At 36.9% G+C, this 24,765-nt stretch overlaps 1 protein-coding gene across 6 annotated transcripts in view; it reads right to left on the bottom strand.

Annotated features, from left to right (window-relative positions):
• SUCLG2 (succinate-CoA ligase GDP-forming subunit beta) overlaps positions 1 to 24,765 on the bottom strand; it is a 243,497-nt gene that overhangs the window by 95,385 nt on the left and 123,347 nt on the right. For all 6 annotated transcript variants that reach the window (XR_012499892.1, XM_074344498.1, XM_074344499.1 and 3 more), the window contains 4 exons: positions 23,713 to 23,802; positions 16,469 to 16,565; positions 7,609 to 7,770; positions 5,313 to 5,455 (listed from right to left, as the gene is read on the bottom strand). Coding sequence is in view for 5 of the 6 variants with exons in the window: in XM_074344498.1 (XP_074200599.1) it covers positions 5,313 to 5,455; positions 7,609 to 7,770; positions 16,469 to 16,565; positions 23,713 to 23,802 (492 nt within the window). In the remaining variant the exon portion in view is untranslated. The remainder of the gene's footprint in view (positions 1 to 5,312; positions 5,456 to 7,608; positions 7,771 to 16,468; positions 16,566 to 23,712; positions 23,803 to 24,765) is intronic.

The following is a 24,765-nucleotide window of genomic DNA, read 5'->3' as shown; positions in this document are numbered from 1 at the left end:
CTGTAAGAATAGAGATGTAGGGTAGTCATTTCAAAAATAATGCTCATGTTTAAAAAGTACTGGACATTATATTTGAAAATAAATACCTACAAGAGTTCTATTACCCCCAGAAATAAATATTCCCTTGCAGGTAAGGCATTTCAGCAAATACACATAGTGTGTAATGAAATGAGTTTTGCTTCACGCCTCTAATACAAGCATGAATATAAGAGAAAAAGACAATATTGTGTTTTGTTTTAAATACACTCTAAATGTATGAGTTAAAAATATATGAGGTATTTAGCACGGATTAATTCTAAAACATTTATTACAACTTAAAACATCTGAATAAACCCCATGGTGAAAATAAAGTATGCAGTTTTACTTCTCTGGCCTCAAATTCTAAAGACTTTTGAAGCACTTACCACAGAGCTAAAGCAGCTGGCCTCTTCTCAAATTTGTATTTTGTGGTCCTTCTAAACATGAATTTAATCTTCCCTTTATTAAACTATATTTTCTTGGTTCTCTGAAGGGAGAGTCACTGCAAGCTACTGAATTGCTTACACATTCCATCAATTTCAAAACAACACAGGCAGTAACGCTGTGTCACTGAACTGTTTCAGACAGCTCCCATTTCTGTAGATGACCATTTATTTCCCACTGTTTCAATAATTCTAAATCTAGGCCTTGAAAATGATAATCAAAATGAACACTAAAAAAAAAAAACAACCAACACTTAAGTTTTCATCATGCTTAGGAAAGGTTTGCCAAGTATTTCCACATATATCTTAGATGATAACACAACAATGCTTTGGGGTATTATTTTCATGTTTACATTACACATGAGGTGACAGAAGTTGAAAGAGTATATTCAAATAACTAATAAGCACATGAAAAAGTGTTCACCCTCATCAGTTATGAGGGAAAGGCATTAAACCACAATGAGTTACGACCACATACCTACCAGAAGGAGTAAAAATGAAAAGACTGTGCTAAATGTTGGTGAGGGTGTGGGGAAACTGGACTTCCCATACACACCTACATGAGTGTAAACTAGCACATCTAGAGACCTGTTTGGCAGTATCAATTCAAGCTGTGCACATGAAGACCCTATGATCCAGAAATTCTAGTTCCAAGTATATACACCACAAAAATGTGCTCCAAAGGACATGTATGAGAATGTTCATAGCAACATTACTCATGATAGTCAAAAATGAGAATGACACAAATGTCTATCACAGATGACAGAAAAGTTCTTGCAGAATACTACACAGTAGCAAGAATAAGTGAACCACTATTACATAAAATGCAAGTGAGTCTGAGAAATAAAAGTCAAGTGAAAGATGGCAAATACTAAAGTACACACATTATATGATTCCATTTGTACTATGCTCAAGACGAGGCAAAACAAATCTATGACATTAGAAGTTAGGACAGTGCTATCTTTGGGGAGAAAGCAGGGTATCAGGAGAACAGTGGGGAGGCCAAAAGTGGATGGTGACTGTCTTAATCTACTCAGTCTGCTATACCAACTACCATGGACTGGGTGGCTTAAACAACAAACAAATGTTTCTCACAATTCTGGAGGCTGGCAAGTCTAAGGTCAAGGCACCGGCAGATTTAGTGTCACCATACTGATACACAGGTGGCTGTCTTCCAGCTATGTCCTCACATTGTGGACAAGGCAAGAGAGCTCTCTGTGGTCTCTTTCATAAGGACACTAATCCCATGCATGCGGGCTCTACCCTCATGATCTCATTATCTTCCAAAGGCCCCACCTCTTCATACCATCACATTGAAGGGTGGGATTTCGACATATAAATTACGAGAAGACAACATTCAGTCCACAACTCTGGTCATGTTATATTTCCTGATGTGGTAAGAGGCTCCAAGGATATGTTCACTTTGTGATAATTCATTGAACTACATACTTAGGATTTGTATACTCTTCTCTATGTAAGTTATACTTTAATAATAAAAGTTTATTAAAAATTTTAAATGATACCATCATGTGAAATTTTTGCCCCTTTAAATGGGAAATGTGTGTGTGTATCTCAATTCATACAATAAAATAATCCTCTGAGGTAGTAAGTACTGTTGTTATTTCCACAGTATAAAAAAGGAAACCAAGACACATTGAAGTTACAGGACATGCTTAAGGTCGTATGGCCAATATGCAGTAAAGACAGGACTGGAACCCAAGCTGCCTGGCACCAGAGCCCCACTGAGAATCCCTTCCTTCTTAAACTAGTACTTGGTTCTTTTATCACACATTTCTTCCTAGACATTTAAAGGCCTTTGGAAATTTGACTCTAAGTTAGATCTAAACTAGGAAGCATAGTCCAATCAACTGAGGTGACTTCACTAATGCTAATCATATGCTACTGCTTTTCAAAATCAGGCCTCCAGAGGGCAACAGATTTGCTTAACTCTGGACAATAGAGCCAAGCTTACCACTGAGATTCACATCAACTGTCATTTCCTTTTATTCATTTTTGCAAGATGTTTTACATACTCCAGATGTTGTTGTACTCATTTTCTACACCTTTGGAATTCTAAGATTAGAATTAGAAATAAAAGTCAAAGCATGATTCAGAGAAAAAAAACCTAGGGGTAACATTCTTGATAGTGCTTCTCCTTTAAATGTGTTCTAATTCTTTATAGATTATCACAAAATTCTACTTCTACTCTTTATTTTATATCATTTTTACTCCCTGGGATTTTAAGACTACTAGTGTTTAGAATCCTCTAAGTTAAAATGATGAGGATAAGATCAGATCTTTTCTACCACCAGCAGAACAAACTCTTACCTTTTTCTCATCTCCAGCCCAGCTGGAAAATAAGAGAATTATAAAATATTTAATGATACACTTCATGGGAATCCAGTTTAGAAAGTGAACTATCTTGTAAACATTCTTATTTTAGACAGTTTGGCAGAGGAACTTCATTTTATGTATATTACAAACAAATAAGGAAAGCATTAGTCATAAAGGCACTTGTGTTGGATCCCAATGAAAATCGGCATTTGGACTATTAGTCAGGCAAAAATGAATACAAGTCTCAGTTCCACGGCTGCCATTATGAGTGGAAATATACGTCAATCCATAATATTTTTCTTCAATGATGATGTTTATTACTTGATCAATGGAATTAGCTTGTACATATGACAAACAAGTAGTTGTTAGCAGCAGTTGATTTAGGTTTAACAACGGGCCTTCTGTAATTTTGAGTTTCAGTATATTCAACTGACTGTTCCCTATATCTAACAAGAAAATCAATGCCTTTGAAATAATTAGCTTTGGGCTCTGGGGAATCTCTGCTTCTGGGCAACCGGATGAGATTCTACTTGAAATAATTACTGCCAGAACTATAACCAGTTTCCTTGCAAGATCAAATCAATTCATCTATACTATTTTTTAGCCTCTGTTCTGAAATCTGTGAAACAATGCCAGGATTGAAAATAGCCACTGCACTTCTATGCTTTTTAACTGGCTTTGAAATTTCAAGATTTGGAAAATGTACTGTGAGATGAGCCAAGCATTCATTTTCCTGATATAGCATGAGAAAAATAAAATAACTCCCACATACCTTTATCCACCCAAGATGACAGCCAATCTTTAAAAAGTTTATATACTCTAAGCATATGAAAATATTCTATAGGGTAAAGTCAACATTTTTGAAGAAACTGCTTTTTTTTTTTTTAATGCTTTCCAAGTGATTTTTCATTCTCTTCCTGTACTTTTATAAAATTAACATTCAGGATCAGCCACTAAGAAAAGACAGTTGACAGAAAATGCAATGATTGTCCTGGTAGATTTAATCCTTCCATAGCTCTCTGTTATTCCTAGCACTGAATTTCAGTAGACACTAAAAGTTCAGCGTTTTATGGCAGCTGCTTGTCCTCTGGGTACTTTGTGGTTCAAGTGGTTTAAAGAGCTGTCTGTTATGTCCATGGTACTTATAGATTTCAACAGGTTTAAAAATCTCTGGGACAAAAATGATTCTTAGGAAAAAGAAGGAAAGAGGGATAAAGGAGTTAAATGATTAGGGAGCCTCCGATAATGTTCCTACTTAACCAAAGAAAACAAAGTGCTTACATAAACAGAAAAATCAACTGCAGACACTTCATGGTTGTGTAACTTTGGACTTCAGGAACTTAGCTATTCCTGAAGCACTGGAGAAATGAAGGTAAGTTGATGATAATGCTTAACCATTATATGCATATGTGTGAATGAGAAGGAAGAGGTTTAGCAAAAACATAAGGTTACCAACTAAGTCATAATGAAAACAGATAAGCATACCACTAACCTAAAACAAAATTTTATGCATATAAGGCCCCAAATACCAGTATACTTATGAATGGGAAGCTTCCATATTAAGTTCAGATCAGATTTCTTTCAAAAAATTCTGATATTGTTTTCATTCATGATTTTCTTAGTGACGGTTCAGATTTCCCATGTCTTCAGATATGTCAGGAACCAAAAGAATGTATTATATACTGTAGCTAAATTCAGATAATGATTCTCAAATAAAGTTTACAATCATATGATTGTGTGACATACACTATACCACAGAACTGTTAATTAAAGGACATATATCAGATATTCAAAAAATATTAGTTATTTTCATGTAATGATATTCACCTAAACCTTGTTATCAAAGACAACTGAATATCTACAGTGGAAACAAACCATATTAGTATTTAAACTGATTATTTATTGAATACCTATTATTCACCTAGCATCGGTGTGAGAGGTCCATTCTAGTTAAGAAGAAAAGATGCCCATGAAGCAACATTATATGCTACTTAGAGCATTTGTTACAAACTATAATGTACATAGTCATCAGAGATGAAAATTAAAAAGCATACAGAAGGAGGTGGGGTCATTATTTTCCAGTAATCTATATTATAATCCTGTAATTTTCTTCTGTCTTCATCTTATAATACCGTCAGCCTCTTGATGGAAGGAATCTGAGACTCAGTCCTCTATAAATCACGTAAGTGTAGAACTAATTGCTTCAGTGTGAAATACCCAAATAATATTTCATGCCAACCAATGTTTCCCTGTATGCACTACACTTCAATTTTAATTTCCTTCCACCTCCCAGAACTTCGTAAGCACAAACTCTGAAATAAGATTCTGGGGTCACTTATGAGCCTTTCACCCAGATGATTTAAATCATCACATATTCCAGCAGGATATAAGGCAGGATTTGCATCTGGGGCTGCAAAGTACATGTGTTGGCTTATGAACCCTTAGCAGCACGAGCAAGGTAGCTATAGATGGTGAGAAATCTGAACATCATACAATCTCCCTAAAAAGAGAGGTTACCTTAGGATCAGCTGTGAGCAATTTGAATGCTTGATACACTTGAGATTCCTTTACACCGCCACCAAGATCCAAGAAGTTGGCTGGCTTCCCACCATTCAGGAAAATGATGTCACAGGTAGCCATGGCAAGTCCAGCACCATTCACTGTGAAGTGCAAATGGCACACAAGACAGGATAAAGACAGCAACATGAAAGGGTGCATAAACTTTGTCCCTCCCCCATACTGCAAAAAGTGAACCCTGTCATTACTAGGCCAATTTCCACTGTGCTTGGAATTCTGTTCAACTGGAGAAATTCACATACTTTAAGGAGAAAGAATCAGGAAATGTGCATAAAAGAATAAACAAAAAAGACCTAGGAAAGGAGAGAAGGATTTACTGAGAACTTAAATCAATCTGGGAAACAGAAAGAAAAGAGTTTCAGTAAATAGTCAATTTGGACTATTAGGAGATGAGTTTTAGGTTCTGGAAAGTATAGAGTTTAAGAGAAACTGGGAAAGAGAGGAAAAAGGCTAGGAAAAGTTGCTAGAGCCTATAAATTAATTCTTCTGTATTCTTTAAGAGATTTGAGTAAAGAATGTGATTCTTTTAATTTTTTGCTTGCTGAGAATACGCTCCTTTGAATGTGGTATCCCTCTGAGTGTGAACGACAGGGGTCCCAGCTTCAATAGGACTCCACATTTTTTTACACTTAGTGCAACTATGCATGTTTATGTGTTCTCTGGAGAAACTTAGAAAACAAATGAACAAATGACAGCATCAAAACAATATTCCTAACCCCTGTTTGTTTTTCAAATTAATGTAAGAAATGTTCATCAGCAACCTTATCATTAAAACTAGAACCAAAATGTACTAACACCTTAGGAGCTTTTCTTACGAAACTAAGAAAAGAGTTTTAACATCAAAATTCTTAATTTTCCAGAGTTAAGCTTTATTATTGATCAACTGTATTTCTTTTGCTTCTTATGCTTAATTTTAGGAAATGATTTTCCTTAGGTTAGAAAGTTCCCACCACCACAAAAAAAAAAAATCTCCTGAACACAGCAGAATCTCTCCAGGTAAAGTACCTTTCACTATTCTGACTCTTGAATTTCCCAGGTAAGCCTATGAACTGTGACTAATTTAATTAAAAGTCTGTGGGAACTGAAGTAAAAACGATTTATATAGGATCTTAAGCAATGCGAAATGTGTTAATCATAGCTTCTGAGACTACTAACTTGGTCAAAACATGCACACTCCTACAGAGGCTACGAAGAAAATGTATTTAACTTGTTCTAAACACACCATTATATCTTTCCCCTTTCTAAACGTGTACAAATATTGAGAGCATTTTAGCTTATCAAAATTTGAATGATGTGAGTGATCTGGTACATTACAGTTTTTGCTCCAATGCAAAGAAAGAGCTTTTGGTATCACTTGTAATTGGATGTCATTTTCTATTGTATTGAACAGCAATCTACTGGATGAGGTCTGTTCAGTTCTGAATATAATGATACTGTTGGTTTAATGAGCTACAAATCTTTCTTATTTTAATTCCATTAAGATTAAGACCTCAGTTTCTAGTGCAATGAATTGGTTCCACCAGAAACAGAGAAGCATATAAATCTCAGTACTATAAGCTGTGGACAATAAAAGAAATTGTATAGCCTGTACAGATCTATTCTTATCTGTGCTAATAAGCCAATTTCACAAATTTAGATGACTATGATAAAATCCATTGTTTTACTACTAAACTGACATTAATGGAGTAAACATTTTACCATTTGGTTTTCATAGACTCTGAAATTTTAGTATAATGATTAAAGTCTGTGTTCTCTTCTACTTCCTCTAAGACAGCAATTTATTATAAACCAAATTTTGGAATAGTTCCTAGCATATTAACATTGACTGGAGTAGCAAAGGTGCTGACTTTTACGAGTCAAAGTTTAGCTGAGATGATTCAAAACAGTGGTTCTCAACTAGGGTGACTGTGCCTACCAAAAGACTTAGCAATGTCTTGGAGACATTTTTAGTTGTCACAACTGGTGACAATGCAATACAGGACAGCGACCCACAGCAAAGAATTATCCCACCCATAATGTTCATTCCTAGGGCCAGAACTGAGAAACCCAGCTTTAAACCAGTGATCATTAGCCAAAATGAACATCAGGAAGAAATACTGGTTTGTTTCTTAAGACCTTTTGGCTACAAAAATTTCCTGTGTTTACTTGCTATTAGGAAATAACATTTCAGAAATCAGGGGTCCCTAAATTCTGCAAAAATCCACAAATCATTCTTTTGATATAATTGCTTTCTTACCGAAGCAGGCAATGTTCCCATCCAGTCCTATGTATTTTAGATCGTATCTGGCAGCTTCATTTTCAATGGGCTCATTCTCTGATTTGTCGTCCATAGCAAATATATCCTTTTGTCGGAATTCTGCGTTGTCATCAAAGTTTATCTTGGCATCAAAACAGACAACTGATAAATAAAAAAGGAAAATAACTGAATATCTCTTAAGGGTCTATAAATTAAGTTCTCCAGGCTGACAATGCAGGAGAAAGAAAGTCAAATACTGTCATTCTTTCTTATGCTACAGGCAGGAGAAGCCATTAAGGCTTTCTTGACCTTTAAAATTTAAGGCTAGAAAGATAAACACAACACAGTCCCTGTTCTCAAGGGACTTATGTTCTAATAATAAGCACAGTAACTTTCATCTATTGATTCCTATAAAACAACAATTTAAGTTGCCATCACCCATTAAAAGCTACATAAGTGCACAGCCACATACAGCTTTGACATGCTATTTTACTACATTTCTTATTTTTAGTATTTAACTGCTGATCATCACCTTTCCCTTCAACACAAAGAAAAACTAGATGATAATGCTTAATCCTGCTGTCCTCCTTTGTTCTTCTTCTGATGCTGCAAAGTGAAGTTTTTATTTAATCAGTATCCTCACTAATATGTTGGGAAGATTTAGTGGAAAGAACAACAGGCCATAATCAATATATTTCTTTTTTAAGTATTTGATCCTTAACTAACTCTGTAACCTTGATAAAAATAACCTACTTCCTTTCTGGACCTCAGTTTTCTTCTCTGGAAAACTGAAACAACAATCCTTCAACTGGGGACAGACTTACTCTGGGGTCTGCTAAAACTAGACCATCATTTTGATGCGAGCAAGACCATCTTATGACTCTTGGGATTCAGATTACAAACAATTAAGAGACCAACACTGGTCAGTTATAATGGAAGGCTGCCAGGAAGTATTAGCACCATGGTCTCTACTGTCTGGTGCTGGTAGAAATCTCTAACCCTCTTTTCACTGAAGAGCCCTGAACACAGTGAAACTCACTCATTGACAGGAATGGACCACAGTTTTCCTTGATTTATAAATCTTCTATATGTACAATCAGGGAGCAATTGCAGTGGGAAGGGGAGGTGTGCCTGGTGTCTAGGATCTGCTCCCTTCTATTACATCCCCTAGAGTAGGAATTAGTTGTCTATGATGACATTCCATCATAAACTTCTTTTACTGTACTGGGATACCGATAGGCAGGGATCTCTGACCATAAATTTAGATATTGCCCATACTCCTCCATCATTGCTGATAGGCAGCTAACTCTTTAAAAGGAAGCAACCACTGTTGTATATTTCACTCCAAATCAATGACCATAATCTGTTACTTCCACCTGCTTCCTATGAAAAGAAAATATTATTACACAGTAGCATCCTGGAGTTAAAGACCCCAAGTACAGGGTTTCTCCAAGGGTCTCTCTACCACAATAATTGAGCACTTTGGTAACTGTGCAGAATAGGCATATTAACATCTAAGAATATGCCGCATAAATAAAAGTCCAAACCACAAATTATTTGAAGTAGCACGGACTGACAAGAGACTCTCATATGGAATTTAATGTCTGCTTCAGTCCCTTGTCTTGCCACAAAATGTCCACACACTGTGACTACTTGGAGCAAATGAGTAATTACTTTCCAGAATACTGAAATCCTGATGGGATCCTACATTACCAAAGGAATTAGTCAATGTTCTCTCTTGCTACAGCAGCATTTTCTCAGCAATTAATGACTGGTATAACAATCAATAGGAAAGCAACTTCATTCCTGGCTGTCCACTGGGTTTATAAATATATTTTAATTAGTTTATTAGTGATTTTAGCTCCTCCATTACTCATTGGTAAGATTACTTGTAACCAACATGTTCAGAATGAATGGGCAAATGCTACCAAATTGACTTCCTAAGTGAAGAGTTTCAAATAAAAGAATTCTTGGTGAAGATCAATAAACCAGTAAATCAGTATAGGTCCAGGCTGATCTTTGCCCCTCACAAAGATTACAATTACAAGCTACCTGAGAGAGAGCATAATTAACAGACATGTATGCAAAGTTCAGAAGGCAGTCCCAAGCTAAATGCCTGCAAAGTCAGATTTTCAAAAGACTCTTTTTCCTGTAGTATGATACATATCAAGCACAGAAACGAGTTCAGTACTTAGGGACCATCTTGAGAGAACTTCAGAGTTAACCCAGGGCTTAAAGATGACGACTGTGAGGTAAAATAAAAGGTTTATCTACAGGTATCATTATCTGTGGGATAAAAGTGTAGCTACAGTGGCCCCTTACCAACTGTTCTCCCACTGTAGAGAAAATTAAACAACCTAATTAGGGTCATGTATATATGTCCAAGTGCTCTGAGAAGTTAAAAGCACTGCATAAATAGGAAGTAAGTAAGGCAACTTATGAGCAAAGAAAGACATCCAAAACTGAATTGCCACCCTTAATGCCTAAAATCTTTTTTGGGGAGGGTGAAGGTCAAGGGGGGATAAAGCACTTTAATGAAGGACAAGGACTCTCTTAGACACATATTTATTATGCATACTAAATATTTCAAAAGTGGTCCCAAACATACAAAGTGCTTTCCCGCCTTACAATTTCAGTTTATAATGTTATACCATCTGAAAGTTTTCCCTTGAACTTGACCACCTGATGTAGACTCTGGCATCAAAAACACCTGGTTACAAATTACAGCTCTCATACTTCTTAACCAGGGAGCCATCAAGACCAGTGGCTCTGTCTATCAGATGGGGACCAGAGTATTTTCTACTGCACCGTGTTGATGGAAGGAGAGATGGTACGCAAATCACTTAGACTCACTGACAGCTGGCACCCACTGGTCATTATGACTCAGCCATATTTTACTGTGGTTATCACTACCACCTCCATCCTCCACGTGCACAGTGCCTTCTTAGGCCTCCACACTGCTGCAGGCTAGGCTATAGGATTCTCCTCTCTTCTTATCACAGAATATGACCTGTACTTTGTCCCGCTCCCTGACAATCCTAGACTGCTGTTCAGATTAAATCTAAACTTATGCCTAGTGGAGTTTATCCATGTACAGGCTACCTATGGTTTTCAATAAAAATAACCATCTTCTGAACACATCAGAATTTTCCCACAGGAAGAATTTTAATGGCTGGCATTTCAGGCTTCATAATTCACAGGGAAGGAGACTTTGCCTGCAGGATGTTGATGAAAGAGATGGCTTGGCGACCCCTGAATCATACCACACCTTTGCACAAGGCTGTGGTGGCTAAAACTTGGGATAAAAGAGCCCCAAGTAAAAATCTAGGTCAGGGGGTGGCAGAGTAGAGCACTCAGGCCAGCTCACTACCTGTTTCTGTAAATAAGGTTTTATTGGAATTCAGCCACAACCATTCGTTTACATGCTTTTATGGATGCTATCCCAAAACAAAAGCAGAGATGAGTGGGTGCAAGAGAGACTACATGGCCCCCAAACCCCAAAATATTTACTAACTGGCCCTTTACAGAAAAAGGTTACTAACCGCTGCAAAGTCACAGTTCTCATCACATTTGTGTCCTGCCTGAACAACTGATGAAATAGTCACAGGTGTCATATTTGTACCAGTGAAGGAGAAACTTAGAAAAGTGCAACCTACTTAGCATGAAAACAAAGAAGTATTATCAAACAACATTAAAAAAAAAAAACTTGCAGCTTGTATAAAAGGAGCAGATTAATCCCTGAATACTGACTGACTTTTCTATGCTAATTTCCCCCTGTAAAATCCTTCCAAGTATACTTTCAGAACTGGTGGGTTAAAAATGGATTGTCTATGTCAACAGTAAGGCAACAAAATAAACTTGCTTGCTCAAACCTTGGCTTCTTCACTTAATAAAACAACAAACTATGGTAAAATGTATTTTTGGAGGTACTGAGCTTGGTTCAGATATTAAGACTTTCAATGTCACATTAATGAAACATCAATTCTATAGAAAACTCAACTTGAACAAAGGCCACTCTGTATACAAAGTGGGTGAAAAAACACACCTATTAATATTTATAAAACAATTTTCACCATCAAAAGCACATTGTTATATGCTTGATAGATTATACAAATGAATTTTCCTTCTGAACAAATATCAAAGAAAGCTGAGGTACTTATATTCATAGGGTATTTTTGTCATTTTGTTTAATGGTGTGAGATCCTGTGAACTGCTAATTCAACAACCTCGATGAAGAACATGACTGACAATTAGCAGCCTTTGACCCTAGAGTTTTAACAGAAGAAATGTGCCGCAGAATTAAAAAGAAAATACATTTCAGAAGGGAGACTCACACATAAATGAAACATAAAAGCAGCAGGAAATAAGATTGTCATAATTAGTTTGAAAAATAATCTGTCTTTAAGCAATGTATTGAATTTGATTTCTGATAAATAACCGTAACATGCTACTGAAATGCACTTCACCAAGATGGCCTTTAAAATGCTGATACTTCCAAGTTAGTCCCACTTTCCGTTAAATGTTGATGCTCCAAGAGTTGCCTACTTTTGAGAACTTTCCTTTAGCTGCTCTGAAAAGAGAAAATAGATACTAGGCGGGAGGGAGCTTCGGGGGAAGGTAGAGAACTGAGAATGTTCTTGAAAATAGAGCTTTGTGTATAAAGAGAGAAACAGAGAAACACCCACCAACAACATGGGCACTTGCTAACATAGAGCAACAGGGTGGTTATTTAGGGAAATCAATCTGAAAGGAAAAAAAGGAATTTGATGTGCCAGTTAACTTTAGATCACCCAGCCTTAATTCTCATAGAATCTTGGCCAGAAAGTCACGGTTTTAAATCGGGTTTTATTCTTTTAGCTTGGTGAATGGATTTGGGCTCCAACTGATAAAGATGTCTTAGAGCAGGAATTCTTAATCTCAGAATGACTGATGTGTTGGGTGAGATCATTTCTTATGAGGGGAGCTGCACTGTGCACTATAGGATGTTTAGCAGCATCCCTGGCCTCTACCCACTAGAAGCAAGTAGCATTCTGCACCCCAAGTTGTGACAACAATGGATGTTAACTAGATTCATCATGGTGATCACTTCACTACATGGATATAGACATAGATATAGATAAAATCACTGTTATATATCTGAAATTAATATACCATTATATATCGATTATATCTTAGTTAAAAAAAAGAAGTCTGTCTAGATATTGCCAAACAGACCCTGAAAGACAAAATGCCCACCCTCCCCAATGAAAAACTGTTTTAAAGACACCAAAGGGAGGAGTCTGTGTGCAGGCAGATCTGGCTAAAAGTAGGACAAAATGAAATAGGACAAAAATCTCACAGTGGTATACAAAATAAATAAATGAATGAATGAATGGGTAAATGATTGAAAAAAACCACTTTGTTTCTTACTCGTTTACAGGCTTAATGCATTAAATCTGGCACTGTAATTGGACAAGCAAGGAAAATATTTCATTTCTCTCTGACTACTTAATGATTTACTTTCATTTCAATAAAAGTTAGACCATTCTAGAAGCCATGTTTTGACTCAGTGTCCCTTTTTCCATTGAGAAACTGCCTTCCTCCCGCACCATGTGGTTCCAGCTCTGTGAGTGGTCTACATGCAGACATGTGACCCAAGCAGTGCCAATCAGCATCATCTGAAAGGACTGTTTTTGGCTGCTGGAGGAGAATGATGAGAATGGGGAGCCATCTTTGCTGACAGGTCCAGAGAAGCTAGTTGACAAAGATGCTGTTAGAGGCAAGCAGGGCAGGAAGATCAGAGAATCCCTGATTCCCTTCATGACTTAAGCCAGTCCACTCCTTAAATTTCCCTGAAATGCAAGTAAAATAAGTGCCCCTGTTTCCAGGGGGCTTTTAAACAAAAACTAGGCTGCTGCTAACAACCATTATAATCCCAACTAAAAGTCACTAAACTACATTACAGTCAGTTGTGCCAACTTATATTCTTTGAATCAGATTATTAATCACATTGGGAAAAAAAAAAAACAGTTCTTAGAGTCCAGTTCTTTCTCCATGCCAAAAATTCTCCATGGGTGACCTAGAAGCATAGATGTTATCAAGGCCAATGTAACTCACTCGACCATATGTCATCTATTATGCAAATATATGACAAGCCACCTGGATTTAAAAAAAATGTTCCTCATCAAGCAACGGAAAACTGAAGAAATTCTTTTACCAAGAAGTTGAATTTAGAGTAAGTTCAAAGTAAAACTTTTTAATGGAAAAAGTATGGTGTGATGCCAAGATTCTTAAACTTCTGAATTAAAAGAGTAATTGTAAATCAAAGTTTTAATGACCTTATTATTTTTTAACATTTCATTTATTTATTATTATATTACTTAATTATTTTATTTAGGGGGGAGGTAATTAGGCTTATTTTTAGAGGAGGTACTGGGGTATGAATCCAGGACCTCATGCATGCTAAGCATGTGCTCTACCACTCAAGCTATATCCTCCCCTACAAAATTTAAATGGAAAAGGTTATATGTTTTGCTATTACTGATCTAAATGAAACAATTTTAAATATTCTGATTGTAAGTATTATCAGTACTGCTAGGATGGAAATGACTGCTGTTACAGCTCCTAACTAAAGGATTGCTTTAGGGGACTATGACAATTTAGTCATTAATCAACATTTTCTAATTGGGTTTAATTTGACTAATGCTCATTAGAGTTATAAACCAACATACTCATTTAATAGTGATTATAATTCAACAGCTGAACTTCTATGGTACAATGAGCAAATTAATAGCTAAAGATAATTCTGCTCTTAAAAAATCACATAAGACATGTTTTAATGAACTGTATACATGGAATGTATTTTATAATGATTCTTTCAAAAAGGTTCAATAATTTTTCTTTCTCTTAATAATTAAGAAGAAAATTTTAGATTTCACGAAGTTTTACAGACACTTGTAAAGATTCTCACACCCCTGTTTCCTGCTGCTGGACCAATCTGTGACTGGTAACTTCCCTAAAAGTTCAGTGAAAATGTCATTTATATCCCACTCCATGGCTGAATTTCCATTCTTTTATTAATATGAAATAATCCAGATTCTTGTGCATATTAGTTTGAAAACCAATACATGACACCTTTAAGAACTTATACTGAACTTCCTCTCTTGGATTTAATTATCAGCCACTCAATGAAGCAAAAATTTTGACTGATATTCTCAAACTGGAGACTACTTCTAGATCACTCTGATGAAAGCAAATTTCAAGAAAGCAAATTGTCCAAGAGACAAGGGTCTGAATCCCAGCTCCAGTAACTAGCTGCCCGTAGGGGAGGCACATTCATTTTGCAATCTTCTATAAAATGGGGATACCATGTTATTATAATGTATGATAAACAATAAAAAAAGAAGACATACAAAATTTATCACAGTGCCTGATGTATGAGTTCAAGAAAGTTTTCTTCCCCTCTCTACCAAATACTGATGATTTTACAGACAAATGCAATTTTTAAAATATTTAAGAATAAACGTAGCTTGCTTATAAATGACAAATCACAGAATTTTATCCAGTGATCACTTGTGTAAACCATGAAGTCTGTTAATTTCAATGGCTTCCTAAACATGAGTTCATTGCCTGTCCCAATCCGAAAAATTTTAAAAACAAACAAAATAAAAAAAACAAACAGACAAAAATATAAAATCTACACTTTTCCTAGACTACTTTAATACTATTTGAGAAGAACAACTACACTTTATGAGGGTCAGGGACTAGCTTATTTTGTATCAGACAATGGATGCTCACACATACACTAGTCACCTCATTCTGACAGCCACTCTACAACATAGGTATCATTTTTACCACTCTTGGATTTAAAAACAAAAACAAACAGGAAAAACCTGAGGCTTAGCCCAGGTGTTTGGCTGGAACATGGCAATCCCAGGCATCTCTGGGTTCCAGGCACATAATATTTTAGGTTTTCTGAGTCTGACTATACAGTCTTTGATATATGCTAAGGAGAAAACACTGTACCATCCATGCTGGTCCATAACATATTTGTATTTGAACTTAATGGGTATTTAAGAAAATCCTTATTTCTTGGCTGCCCACAACATGCTAAGCAGCAAGACACTGGAGTGGAAACATACTAAAAAAGACAAGGTTCACGGAATTTACATTCTGGTATCACTCTTCCTGTCCCCTTGATAGCCCACCCCTCACCCCAAACCCACGTATATTCTCAGGCTTTTGCTTTCAAATTAATAAGAACTTACAGAATACTTGCTGTATTCAAGACACAGTGCAAGGGTGGTAGGTGCTGAGATATAAGAGAGTTATTTATACTCTAAAAGTTATCTGATGGGTAGAAAAAAACCTTCCCCACAAAAACATCCCCTTCTCCAATCTGAAGGGAAAGCTGCTAAACCAAGTAACGGGAAGGAGTCTGACAGCAGGGCATTAGGGGCTTCACTATGATGACATCATTCAAGCAGGAGACATGGGGTGAACCTGTGTACAGACTTGGGCAAACTGAAACGCTTCCAACAGCTCCAGCTCCATAAAAACAGGTGCATTCATTACACTCAAGGGCTGTGGCTCCTGTTCCCACCTAAATTTTCACCACTGTAGCAGCAGTAAGGGGCCTGAAAAGTAGGAGGTGACGATGGATGGATGTTTCTAAATAAAACAAGAACTACTTTCCTCTCAGGCTTGGCATTTGGCTACAAACAAACTCAAGTGCTGTAATGTTCAACTGCATCACCTGAGCATTTGAAACTATTACTGAAAGAAAGTAATGCAAAGCTGCTGTTACAGTCTTTTGTACAATTTAGAGTTTGCATAAATAATCACATTCATTTGTTCTCTCTCTCTCTCTTTTTTTTTTTACCTTGTCCTTCTGGAGTTTCACCAAAGGGATTCACTTCCACCTGAGTAGCATCAATTTTCAGGAAGAGATTATACAGCTTCTTAATTTGATCTGCAGCCTAAATGTGATCAAGTGAAATGAAATTACATGAAAGCAGTAAAAACAAACAAACAAACAAACAAAAATTCATTTTGCTGGATTAATGAAACCTTAAAAACAGCAAGTTATGTCTTTATTTTCAGTTAGGTTTTCTGAAGGGAAAAACAGAAAAGCGTAATTATTTTAATTTCAACTGCTATTCATTAGAAAGAATTGCTCAACTTTCTTCCAGACACCAGAAAAGACCATTATCAAGAAAACAAAATATTTCAGTACAGCCTAAACATGTTGTTAATCTTTTTGAAAATTATCATGTCCCTATTAGCTAAGCTATACCGCAATATGAGCTCTAATCATTAATACAAACAAGCTTCATTTAAATAAAAGGTAAAAATGATTTTGAGAGTTTATAATGACTAGGTTTTCCTTATTATACTGGAATAAAACTGTTATTATATTCATCAATCCAAACCTATAATCTGTGAAACAACAATTACTGAATGTCTAATAGAAATTGTTGCAAAACAGGAGGATTAAAGTCCTACACAGCACAGTTACAGAATAGCACAGTTTAAACTGAAAACAGTTTGTCCCAAAGGCATAAAGCACAAAGAGCAAGAATATCCAACAGTTTCCCTGGTGCTGTACCCCTGACTTCATTTTTCTCACTCTGCTTGTAATTCACTCACTCATTCATTCTTTTCAACCAACATTTATTAATTGCCCATGTCACAGCAGGCTGGCATTGTGTGAGCTTGGAGCTAAAGGAAGACATCACGAATGAGGTGTGACACCGCCCTGGAAAGCTTGCACCTGCAGTGAACCCAGCCTGTGATGCAGCAAAGCAAGACTGAAATGTGCAAATCAAAGCAGAATGTTGGCTTTCAGTCTTGTGCTTGGCTCCATCTTATTTCCCAGCCATGGTTTTCCGCTTGCCACCTTTTTGCTCACTGTTTCTGTCCTGCATTATTCAGCCTCGGGTCCATTTCTGGCTTTTCCCCATCTCTACTCTGTTTATCAGGGGAGCTGACACTTGTACACTGAGTTTCCAAGGCTCCTGGGCCACCTGGCTTTAAGCTCAGTTCAGCCAATGTGAAGCAGCAGAGGGAGAAGGAAGGTGGGTGGAAGGGGAAATACCAAATATTTCCACCCTTCTTTTTCTGCCTGGGGCAGCATCTGCTCCTCTGCCTTTAGCTCCCACCAGGAGCTCAACTTCTGTAACCCGAAGTCCAGTAACACCACTGCCTCACTTTGTTCATTGAGCACACAGGTAGCAACAATTTTCTGTTGCTGTTTAGCTCTGTACTGTCTCTGTCCACTGTAAAACTCATCTCTTGTAGCACCCACGTAACCCATTCCCTAGAATAAAGTCTCACTGTGGTAAATACTGAGAGTGATTTCTTTGTTCCAGTACTGACTGAAGAACTCTTGGAGATGTACATAATTTGTGCTACCTTAATTTATCTTATGCATACGTGTAAATTTTCTTAAATCCTAATTTGAAACTCTGTGGACATAAACAAATATACATAATGAGTAAGACTGAGTATTTTTCAACATTAATTTTTCTTCTGGCTAGATAATACATGTATGTATGATACAAAATTCCCAAGGTACACAAAGGTCCCCCTCAGAACCTTCACCAGACTCTCCAGCCACAAAGCTCCCTATCTGTCTTCCTGCAGCACCCACTTGATTGATTGATGCTTCACTGAGAGATATAGCTCTACATATGTACATATGTACATTTTTCATTCATCTTTTTTAAAAAAACTTGGTTCTATGCCTTGTTTCTTTACTTAATAGATTTCAAAGAGCCTTCATCAGCAATACAAAGAAAGCAATCTTATTATTTTTTGGCTGCATAATATCTTATTGTATGGATGTATCATAATTTATTTAACCCGTCTCTTAAATAATGGCCATATGGCTTCCAGTAATTTGACATTACTTCAAATGTTGCCTTACTTATCTCTGTACATATATCATATATGTGACTAAACATCTGTAGAATAAATTACCTGGAGTGGAGCAAAAAGGGGGTGGCCATTTTAAATAATAAAAGATTATCTTAAATTGTTCCTAGTAGAAGATTTCACTAACATCCCCTCCTACAAACCAGCATCATAGACCGTTCTTCTACTCACAATCATCAGCTATCTGAATCTTTACCAAATGCTAGGTAAAAATGGGTGTCTCATATATGGCTTTAATTTGAATCATTCTTATGAATGAATTTGAGCATTATTTTATGACATTAAGAGACACCTATATTTCCTTTGCTGTGAATTTTGCCCATTTGTTCTGTTGAGATTTTAGTCTTCCTCACAGTAATTTATGTGAGGCATTTTTACATGCAGGAATTTAGTTCTTTATCTGATAGAAATTGTAAACATTATTCTCCCTTAGCATTTATCTTTTCCGCATGTTTTTGTTCCTTCTGCCAAATCAAAATTTGATACTAATAATGTCATTCTTTTCTTTTACGGCTTCTGGCTTTCTGTCAGATTTTTAAGGCCCACTATGAGAGTGTTAAAACAATTCTACCATTATTTTTTTCCAAAAACTCTTTTAAGATTTCCTTTATTTAATATTTACTTTTTTATCCAAATGGATTTTCTTTGAGTTATGCTGTAAAGCAGATAAGTGATTCATTCTTGCATTTTTTGGTGTGTGTTTTTAGGGATTTTCCAGGTTATTAATACGAGCTTGTAATGTGAACTGCATTGAGAGGCACACTGCCTACCCTGGACACCATAGCATTCACCATCCTTACACAACCTCTGTAGAGTCAACACTCAATAAATACTGGCTGAAATAATTAATTTAACAATAAGGAAAAACCATATAATAGAAATAACTTCTGGGTACATACACATATAAGATCTTATCCCAGCTACCTTAAAACTTTTTTTAAAATACGCATAACATAAATTTCACAATCTCAAGCATTTTAAGGTGTATAGTTCAGCAGTGTCAAGGATATTCACAATGCTGTACAACCAGGCTCCAGAACTATTCCTCCTGAAAACTGAAACTCTATACCCATTCAACAACTCCCCACCCTCCCCTCCCCCAGTCTGTAACAACAGTCTGCTTTCCAGCACTGTGAATTTGATGACTCTAGATAACTCATAAAAACAGAATGTCACGTATTTGTCTTTTTGTGACTGGCTAATTTCATTTAGCACAATGCCCTCAAGGCTCACCTACATTGCAGCCCATGTCAGGATCTCCCTCTTTTTCAAGGCGGAACAACCATCCCCTGTATATATACACCACATTCGGTGTATTCATTCATCTATGGACACCTGGGTCACTTCAAAACTTCTTAAGCCTATATTAACCCAGCTTAGCATGAAGCTTGAATTTTCTCATGTTACTGCCATTGTAACTACACATTAACACAGCATTTGGGGGCCATTCATTACTGTAATTGTTTATTATTGTGCAAAGATGGACTATAAACATTTTTTGGAACAGAACTAGATCTGTGCTGTAAGATCTACAAGGGATATATGTTATAAATCTATGTTGTAAAATCTACAAGAGAGAACCAGCCTAGCTTGGAGACAGAACGTGCCTTATTCCAGAGGCAATACACCAAATGACTATAAAGTCTATCCAGGCAAAACGTGTCAGTCTGCCCAGGTGTAATGATAGGAAATGGCAGGGCCTGTGGCAAGCTGAGGTTGGTTCCCCTGTTTTCGAAATGTGTCCAAATTTTAAAAATTGATTAAACACAAGTCAAAGAAAACATTTTGCTGGTTAACATGCAGTCAACCAGTTTGCTAGTACCACCTACTTCCTCAGTTGGTAACCCATGCTGTACAGGAAATTTCTTCCCTTTTGGCCACAATTAATTTACTTTAAAGTTATCTGTGAAACAATTAAAAAAATTAAATGCCTGAAATCAAATATCCTTGGGGCAACATGCATGAAACCCTGACATATTTATCAATGTCTTCAAAAATGTTTTAAGAGGTGAAAAAATTTTGAAAAACTTTTCCTGCATTCCAGAAACTAATGTCATCAATATTTATATACAGCTCTTAAAGCTAGCCAGAGGTGCAAACCACACCCAGAAGGGTCAGTGATCTTGTATTAATTTGGCTTATGGGATACTTTGATCAGCTTAAATCCTAGAGCCACATGCTGACAATTCATGGTGCCTATGTTTTCAGAAATTAATACTATAGATGACAATTAAGATATGCTTGAGGAACTTGTGGATTGTACTTATATTCGGCTTTCCATGGCTTAAGTCTTTTCAGCCAATTCTTGCTGAAAAGTTATTTTCACCAAGAATACATCCTTGGTAGGTTTTTATGCAAGGTGATGTTTATTTTCTGTTAAATCTAATATTAATACATCACACTTTAGAGACAACAGGCATGAGTCACAGGAAAGATATTAATAATTTTCTAAGAAAATCATTTTACATGTTGTTCAGCAATAAGTGAGGCGCCTCCAAAGGCCTAAACCACATCTGAGATGAAAATTAAGGAACTTTCACAGTCACATTGAATACAGGAGCCTGTGAGATATCAGTTCTTTACCAAAGGATCACTAATTGCTGACCCTTTAAAGAAATGTCTTTTCTCTGGTGCCTCTTCTGCTCACAGAACACCGGCTTTCTGTACTATTTCACTGACCCGCATGACTGGAGGAAGCATTGTAAGGCAGGAGTTTCCAAATCTGCAGCGCCAGCACAGTCTGCCCCGTGCTCCTGTGCCATGCAGTCCACGTTCTACTGCACTGGTATCATTGGGTGCCCCCAGATGAACACATTCCGACACAACTACAGCTGAGATCACCCTCTCTCTCTCCTTCACACCCCCTCTTCCTGTGCTCACTGTCAGCAGGCTGACCACTGCCCTGTGAGCCCCTAGGGAACAATGGTCATTTCTCATCACCTCTGTTCCCCAAGGTTCAGCAGAGTGAGCAGTGCCCAAAGGAGCTTGGTCCAATTTTGCTCATCAAACAAAGATTTAAAGCTTTTACATGTGATCTGCCCATGTAGATCACAATGAAAAAAGAAAAAAAAAGGTATTAAAACACTTTACTTTCCTTGCTATGTTAAGTTAAAAATATAGTGACAATATAGCTACTAATGACCCCCTGAGAATGTGCATGTTCTTCTTCCTTTCAGAGGTAACTGACTTAAAACCTAGAGTGTTTGGGGTACTGGGAAAGCATGATTCAACCATTTAAGAGCTATAAATAACTCTTAATTGTCTCTTACATTATGTTCCAGGGGGGAATCTTATGATGTACATAATACTATTATTGTCTTCTCTAGAACTCTCTGTCATGTTTACCTCCTGAGCTTTTAAACCATGTGGTCGGCAGATTTTGCCCACTCCAGTTTTATTCTCTGCCACTTACAGCTACTCATTCCTGACCCGCTAGGAATCTCTTCCAAATAGACATTCTAGATGTGATATTTCACTTATCCACGCATACAACAGATGCTTCTTGGGCATCTAATATACGCACCAAGCAGTTTGTTGGCAACAACAGAAGTGAGCAAGATCGACCAAGACCCTGACGTGGTGCAGATTAAGATCCAGCAAAGGTGACTGCACATGTCTGAGAGAAATACAGATGTGCAAAGGGATGTGGAGAATGTAAAAAGGGTTAGTGAGCACATTCTGGAGCTGACTGTAGGCTAGCGTAGCTAAAACAGAGTGACTATATGGAGACTGGCTACCTGAGACCACCACCCTATACAAGAAGCCACTTAATAAATGTCAAGTGACCAGCTGATGTACTTAGTGGCCTCATTCTCTGGAAGTGGAACCAACCACTGCAGCCCTTACCCAGGGATACTCCAGAATCCCCCTTTCAGCTTCAGCTCTTTGCCAGTCTCAGAAATGACGATTAATTCCTCTAATTGTCCAATGAATCTTGGCTCTTTCTGTCTCCTGCTGAGGTTTAGCCCCAGATGATCCTGTTCTCTACGACCATCTTGAACCTTCTGCTTTCAAAGGGAGACTTTTCCCCCATCTTCAATTAAGTGCTGTTCTTTCTTAATTTAAACAAATATTTTTTTAAGTCTTACTCTGCCTCACCCTTCTATGATTTGCCTTATTATGACCCTCAACCTTCTAGAGATAGAATCAATCAAAAGAAAAAGTAAAAGCAGAGGAAAAAAGAGTGCACAATCTACTGTTTTACTGGAAGAATGCTGCCCAACTAAATTAAAGGGAACTCTCTATAACCATTCTACAACCCTGGGACAGTACACACACACATGCACACATTAACACACACACACACAATCTGGAGTTACTGAGGTTGTTTCTCTCAATAACGGAGGAGGAAAAAAAAGTAGCCAGTAAGTTCTTCTGATTTAACTGTGAGAAGAGGAAGCCCGCCTATGTAGACATGCAATCAGACTCCATGGAAAGGACCAAGGGCAGTGCAAGAGTGTGATGCTCAAGACAGACTCTCTCCCTTGATAGCTCATTTTTTCTGTCTTTGAAATCAAGGGATATAATTACTAAATTGGCATGCTTTAAGCTATTTTCAGTGAAATAACACCTCTGGGCCATTAATATTCACCTCAAATGCCCATGAGCTATGAAAGAATATCAATTAGTTAAGCAATGTATATTATTAATAACCATAATAACTGACCTTTCCAGAGTACTGAACACACACTTTCACACATCCGTGTACTCAGTCCTCCTAACAACCCTCTCAGTTGCGGTTTCATCACCTCCGTTTTACAGACAATGAAACTGACGTTCAGATGGTCTGAATCACACACGTACTAGGTAGCAGTACAGGACTCAAACTCAGGCTTGCCTGACTCTACAGCCTGTGCTTCTAACAACTACTTGCTTCTTATAATTTATGTACTGGAGCTGCAATGCTGCAGAAAAAATAAACAGACCAACGTACATAGCAAAGTGTATGTGTCTGAATGCAATACACACTCTCACACATACACACCAATATATATATAAACACACATGCCATAAACTATCCTCTCTGGAACACCAGGGAAATACTTTTCATCATAAACAACTGGAGGAAAAAAATAGGCAACAATAAATTATCCTATTTCCTGGTAGTTACAAACATTAAAGGCAATTAAGTAAGTTCCCAAATGTTTTCTGAAACAAGTCAGACACTCTGGCATCCAACTGCTCAGGTACCTGGTTTTTCAAAGGCCCAAGGAAGCCTAGATTTTCCGCCATCCGCTGAGCTTGGCTCTCCTTTATCCCTTCAATAATGTCGATCTGCTCCTAGTAAAAAATGAATCAAATGAGCAAAATTCACAGAGTCAAATGAGAAGATTTACAACCTCAAAATAAAATGCTTAGTATTTATTTGCAAATGAGTAATTCAAGTATGGCACCTTTCCAGAGATCTGTGAGCTGCGCCACTGCAGTTGCCTATAGGGTATATTTTAATTAGCAGACCATCTATAAAACAGCCTTTCCAAAAACCATATAATTCTTCAGGGTGGCATGCTGACAAGACAATCGGATGCCAGTTTTCACTTTTAATTACTATACAGATGGCAATGATGAATATTTAGTCAGTTAATTTTTATGACATTTTTGGAAGGCTTCCAAAGTAAGTTTTTCCTGCCTAATATTGCTATTAAGTTTAGAGCTTGTCATATATAGGTTAAATATTACCTTATGATTTAAACAATCTATTGACGATGATAATTATTAATACCCTAGCTCTACAAAGGGTCATTCACTCCAAGATACTGAGCACTGTTCATATATACCATTTCATGTATTCTTTTAAAAACTGGAATGGCTTATTTTAAATCCTGTTAATTTCAAAAATGTCTAGGTATTATTGGTAAGCCAGCATGTAAAGTCTCAATTTAACTTCCAAGGTAGTGTAGTTAAATATGCAACATTAGTGAAAATATTTTAAAGCCTATCTCCAAAGTATTAGTTCCTTATGTGAGTGAAGAGGTTCAAGAAATAAAATTCTTGCTTTTTGGAGGGAAATAAAATCACTTTCTAAAAGAAATAATGAATGTTTCCACCAGAAATTTTTTATGTGATTTTTTTTGACCCTAAGAACTCAGATTTAAAGGAATGAAACAAACTGATAGACGCTGGGCCTTGGAAGGCTGCTACTTTACATCAACAGTATTGAAAGACACCAAGACAGTCTCAATTCACACCTGACTTTCTAGGAGAGAATTTCTCGATCATATGTACTGTTAAGTGCAGTAGAGT

Source organism: Camelus bactrianus, chromosome 17, assembly GCF_048773025.1.
Source record: "Camelus bactrianus isolate YW-2024 breed Bactrian camel chromosome 17, ASM4877302v1, whole genome shotgun sequence".
Lineage (NCBI taxonomy): Eukaryota > Metazoa > Chordata > Mammalia > Artiodactyla > Camelidae > Camelus > Camelus bactrianus.
The sequence above is the reverse complement of the archived record's forward strand: the minus strand, read 5'-3'. Positions and strand labels throughout refer to the sequence as shown.